Source organism: Seriola lalandi, unplaced genomic scaffold, assembly GCF_002814215.2.
Source record: "Seriola lalandi dorsalis isolate HSWRI2012SDOR001 ecotype SW California unplaced genomic scaffold, Sedor1 jcf7180002050239, whole genome shotgun sequence".
In the NCBI taxonomy this organism is placed as follows: Eukaryota; Metazoa; Chordata; class Actinopteri; order Carangiformes; family Carangidae; genus Seriola; species Seriola lalandi.
The window spans coordinates 1-2,623 of NW_019520792.1; the positions used below are offsets into that span (position 1 = coordinate 1).

At 37.9% G+C, this 2,623-nt stretch overlaps 1 protein-coding gene across 1 annotated transcript; it reads right to left on the reverse strand.

Annotated features, from left to right (window-relative positions):
- Positions 1-22: 22 nt before the first annotated feature.
- LOC111649231 (structural maintenance of chromosomes protein 6-like) lies at positions 23-2,617 on the reverse strand. Its single transcript, XM_087171895.1, has 4 exons — positions 2,522-2,617; positions 2,128-2,273; positions 580-705; positions 23-480 (listed from the first exon to the last, which is right to left on the reverse strand). The coding sequence occupies exons 1-4, from the start codon at positions 2,558-2,560 to the stop codon at positions 345-347; spliced, it is 447 nt and encodes a 148-aa protein (XP_087028021.1). The 5' UTR covers positions 2,561-2,617; the 3' UTR covers positions 23-344.
- Between the last annotated feature and the right edge of the window lie 6 nt (positions 2,618-2,623).

Genomic DNA, 2,623 nt, shown 5'->3' on the forward strand with positions numbered 1-2,623 from the left:
AGGCTCAGAGCCTCCTCTCTTCTGATTGGCTCACCCACCTGTTGTTACTAGAGCTCCAGAGAGAAGCCTGAGAAAGGAGATGTAAAACTACATTGAGATGGTTTTTAGTTCTTAAAACCACAAATATATCTTATTACGAATCAACACTTCAATTAAAACACAGGAAAACTGTCAAATACGGGTTAAGATCACTATCTTTAAGTATTTTCTCACCATTTTTTTTCTTCACTATGATGTGAAACTGTGTTGCTATTAAATATCTCAGTAATTCTATTTCCATTATTAAACAAATAAAACACAAACAACGCTGTAGGACAAACACAGGCACAAACTATCTATGCTTTTCATAAACAGTAACAGATAAACACACGTACCGAGATTGACAGTGTCTCATTGTTGTGATCAAAAATCATTGAGCCACAGCAGTTCATCTTTATCAGGAAGTTGTTGAAATATAACTTGCATCTGACAGAGAGAGACCTGCAGGAAGAAGCCAGAATCAGACAGAAGCAGGATTTTCCTTTGACAACTAGGCACCATTTTTAAATAGCTTTTCAAATGTAGCAGGCCGTTATTTACCTACGCATTATTTTGTATCTGTTCTGCCTGTCTGACATGATGTTATCGAGTCGATCGATGAACCTCCGCAGGTCCCTCACTTGGTTGGTTTTCTCTCTGTAGAGAGTCAGGGCCTCAGCGTACTCCCTAATGAGGGCAGAGGGAAGAAACTGGCATAGCCTAAATATTTTTCTGACTTCAGCTTTCAGTGTGCACATGTGAAATGAGGGCAGAAGATGATTTAGTGATGGCCAACGGGCAGATTGGATTGAGGTATGCATTAGGAAAAGCTGTCGGCGGCAGAAGAAATTTCATTGGATGAGTTGAACCTCAGTGGACAGAAAACTGTTTTTGTCTGACATGATAACTAAAATTGAAAACCCACTAAAAAGCATAAGACAGAGAGAAGCTAGAAAGCTCCTCTAATTCTTCTGACCAAAAGAAGTCTAAGTATGTCTGCTGCACTAAATTATTTAAGTTAGCTCGTTAGCTTAGCTTTCTTAAAAAGGGTCATGTATTCTGTTCAATGAGCGACAAAGTAATTTACATCAGTGGTGGAAGAAATAGAAGTTGTGTTATCTTAAGATGTTACTTAAGCTCTATTCAGGTATCATCAACAAAAATCAAAATCAACAAAATGTTCTTTAAGAATCAAAAGTTAAAGCACTCAGTGCAGGAAAATGTCTCTATGAGTGTAATACTATGATATATAACTATATTATTATTACCAGTGCATTAATATCCAAGTAGCACTGTTGTGATTGGTTGAGGTTGGTTGAGGTGAAGCTAATTTTAACTATTTTATATACTGTTGTGTTGTTAATGACGTGACAATGCATCATATTTCATGAGCTCATCATATGTTTCGTATGCACAATCTAAATATGTAAAGTTATCTGTGATCAAAGCTCTCACAGAGCTAAAAGTGATGCGGTCTAATACAGTCCTGCAGTAAACCCTCCTTCATCAAGGTTACAATGTTTTTGTTGAAACTGTTTTAGGGAAGTGGTGCGGTTGAATTGTTTATTATACAGAGAGTTATTTTTGTTATTCAGCAAACATTTATTTATATAAATATAGGCATAACACTTCTCTAAAAGGGTTTCAACAAAAACTGATTATGACCTCGGTGAAGGGAGGATTTACTGCAGGACTGTTGTATTAGACTGCATCAGTTTTAGGTGCCTAACCTATCTAATAAACTGGCAACTGTGTGAATATGTTATATATTATATTATATTCTCTGAAATGTAGTGGAGTAGAAAGGTCTAAAGCAGCATAAAATGAAACAAATCAAGTTAGGCACAAGTACCTTAAATTTGTATTGAAGTACATTATATGAGTAGCTAAATTTCACTGCAGATTTACATGTATTTTATTAATGCATTTGCATTTGCAGTCAGCCAAGCTGCTTATGGAAAAACAGGCACTGAGTCATCCATTAAAATTAGTTACGACTCCAGAGCCGCTCTGTTTCTGAGAAGTGTTTTGCATTAACTACGACTAAAATCAGTGTGTGTGAAGTAAAACCCGGTCGCAGATGTTTTAAGAAAGCCTGTGATTTCTCACCTGACCACCTGCTCGTGCTCGCCGTGGCTGCTCTCGTACACCTTCATCTTCCTCTTCAGCCGAGTGATTTCTGTGTCGACGCTCTTGGTGCTGCCGGTCACCTGCTGCCGCTCAGGACTGATCCTTGAGGCTTTGGCCACATAGTCCTGCCGTCACATGTGATGTCTGATGAGCGTCTGGCAACTCTGAATTTTACTGGTGACAGCTACACTACTTTGGCAGCAGTAAATCATCTGTTTATAGTATAGTATAGTAGAGTATAGAGTATACTAACTGCAGACCTACACTGTGTTCTGTATAAATAAAATACAACAACTGGGTTTAGCTAAAAAGAAAAGCCTCCAACATATGCCTGTGGTAAATGTAACAGCAGATACGGTAGAGTTCTTGTTACCTGTAACTCTTCTTCTCTTTGGGCAAGGTCACTTTTCATAGCGTGGATGTTGTCTTCATGACAATTCAGTTTGTGTTCGAAAATCTTAAGGTTTCGTTCATG

Coding starts and splice junctions, on each gene's coding strand:
- LOC111649231 (XM_087171895.1), bottom strand. CDS start 2,560: ATGAAAAGTGACCTTGCCCAAAGAGAAGAAGAGTTACAG. Junction 706..2,127: donor GAGCACGAGCAGGTGGTCAG/GTGAGAAATCAC, acceptor TGCCCTCATTAG/GGAGTACGCTGAGGCCCTGA. Junction 481..579: donor AGATACAAAATAATGCGTAG/GTAAATAACGGC, acceptor TTCTTCCTGCAG/GTCTCTCTCTGTCAGATGCA.